Source organism: Melampsora larici-populina (genome assembly GCF_000204055.1).
Source record: "Melampsora larici-populina 98AG31 unplaced genomic scaffold MELLAscaffold_53, whole genome shotgun sequence".
Taxonomy (NCBI): Eukaryota; Fungi; Basidiomycota; class Pucciniomycetes; order Pucciniales; family Melampsoraceae; genus Melampsora; species Melampsora laricis-populina.
This window is the reverse complement of record NW_006768817.1, coordinates 690386-692832: the sequence shown is the minus strand read 5'-3', so window position 1 is coordinate 692832 and position 2447 is coordinate 690386. Positions and strand designations below refer to the sequence as shown.

Here is a 2447-nt window from a genome sequence, read left to right as displayed (position 1 = left end):
AGGATGGGTGCGTTCAGTTGGCTGAGAGATTCAAGAATTTGCTGCTGATACCACCACTTTAGAACGCGCTTGGTGCTTCCGACCACCCGATCCATATCCCTGGTGTATTGAATGCTAGCGAGACTTTACATGGGCTTCAGCATAATATTGTCAACAATGCTAGCCAATATGTCAATCTTACTACGCCTTCAGGCTTGCCGAATACCACCTCAGTTCTGTATACCACCTCAGTGCTGAATACTACCTCAGTGCTGAATACTACCTCAGGAATCAAATCGACAACCACGAATCTCACCAACCATGCGCCATCAGTATTTGTCAACACTTCTGGCGCCGATGCGGCACGCAAGACAAGCTGCGGGTTCTGGAGGACGATTCCATTATTTTTTGTCCTGTTGAGTTTGTTATAATCATGAGGTGTCTACACCGATCTATTGCGCTATTTTACGCTATATAATCTTGAATATCTTGGCTTTCAAAATGTTTTTGTGGTTGCTCTTTGTTCCGTCTGGCCCCGCATTATGCTGGCCACTGGTAGTCATTATTCATCTTGTCAACTTCATTCATTCATTTGCAACATACCCGGGCTGTTGAAGCCCAACTCATCAAAAAATGATCATCTCTATTCAGTGCATACTACAACATATGTTGATAAACTTGTGAGTGTGGTGCGCTCTGGCGCACTTCTTTTATGGTACTTATGTCAACACGTTGGTTCCTTCTTCGTCAACCTGAGCCCCGGAACCGACACCCCGAGGGTTACCCGAGCCCCGAACCGTCGGGGTTAGGGTCCGGTTAGCCTTTTTTTGGACCCAGATACATCGGGGCCCCGTCGGTTTCGGGCGCGGGGTGGGGTTGGTTTAGGCGTCTCGAACCGCGGATAACCCGCGGGTTTTTAGCAATTTCAGCAAAGAGATAGATTTCAAATCTGAGACCGGTGACAAGGTAGTAGAAAAAAGCAAAGACAAAACAAGTAGAAAAAAACAGACAGTAATATGTTGAAAGAAAATTAAAGTAAAAAAACCTTCAAAAAAAGAAAAGTATATGATAAAAACGATTAATCGCTATCATCATCAATAACAATTTGAGTTCCTGAAACAGATGTTCTACCAATGTTATTTGGGAAAAACATAGCCCCAAAGAGGCGAAACCACTCCTTGAGACACAGAAGGATTTCCACACTAGTCGGAGTAAGAGATGATCGTTGAGGTCCGATGATACGCTTTGTCTTGCTAAACGCTCCCTCGGATGATGTGCTTGTAGCTGGAATTGAAAGGTACATCCTTGCCATCTTAGCAAGTCCTGGTAGTGCGTCCTCCTTCCCTTTCCAAAAAGTTACGATATCCCCCCGATGACGGTCACAATCACCCAAATAGCGATTAATCTCGCTTTCAATGGTGGCGTATGAGGTCGGTTTGTCGCTTCCGTAGATTGCTTCGGCAAACCGATTTTTTGGCTTCTTTGGTTTGATCTTAGAGGGTGGAGGAGCACAGGTGAAAGTTGATGCCATATCGATAAAGTGTTGTTTGAAGTCGTTAGGAGTCATGTCATATCTTAAAAACAAATCGGAATGTTCCTAGGTATGAGGTATGCAAATAATCTTCAATTAGTATAAGCAAAAAATTCATGATTTGAAGAATTACTTACCTCAAAGAATTTCATCTTGAGGCGAGGATTCAATATCATGGCACAAATGGGTGCTGGTTTTGTCAGTACTAATTTAAAGTATTCCTCCAGCTTCTCAAACATGTCCTTTGCAGCTGGTAAAAGCTGATCGTGGTCATACTTCTCCTTGACCTGAAGTAAGAAATATAGATTGATTATCAGAATCGAGTATTAGATGGAGGTGGTAAAGAAAGTACTTACCTCCAACAAATTCTCCATAATAACCGTGTAAACAGGTATGACTTCATGCATTGTAGGATATTGCCTTTGGCACAACAGATTGGTAGCTTCACTGAGGGGTTCGAGAAAATCACACATTTGCTGAACGTACTTCCATTCCAATTTTGAAAGTGCAAACTTCGGGGCTTGGCGTTCACAATACTGTACACAGGCATCTTTCAGTCGAAGGGCTCGCTTAAGCATGTAGTATGATGAGTTCCAACGGGTTGGAACGTCGATCATCAACCTGGTGGCACGATCTTTTGATTTCGCAGTTTGAGATATGTTGGGGTCTTCCTCATCTGAGTTGGAGGGTGTGCGATGTTGGAAGAAGCTGACAGTGTCGTCGTCCAGTTGCACCTCAAGGTCTTCCTCATCGTCAATATCGTCAGTGTTTTGTTGACCATATCTATCTTTATCTTTATCTTTATTTTGATTTTTATCTTTCTTGGCTTCAGCTTCAGGATCTTTTTGAATATCACGAACAAGAGCTATCACATTAGCAAAGTTTTGACTATGTTGAGGAGTTTTTCGAGTATACATAGCCAGACCGTGTATACGAG

The 2447-nt window shown here is 43.0% G+C and overlaps 1 protein-coding gene across 1 annotated transcript in view; it reads left to right on the top strand.

Annotated features, from left to right (window-relative positions):
- MELLADRAFT_92926 (uncharacterized protein) overlaps positions 1–410 on the top strand; it is a gene marked incomplete at both ends in the record, with an annotated part of 1937 nt that extends 1527 nt beyond the window's left edge. Inside the window, one exon of the mRNA XM_007415734.1 lies at positions 63–410. Coding sequence (XP_007415796.1) covers positions 63–410 — 348 coding nt within the window. The remainder of the gene's footprint in view (positions 1–62) is intronic.
- Positions 411–2447: the final 2037 nt, after the last annotated feature.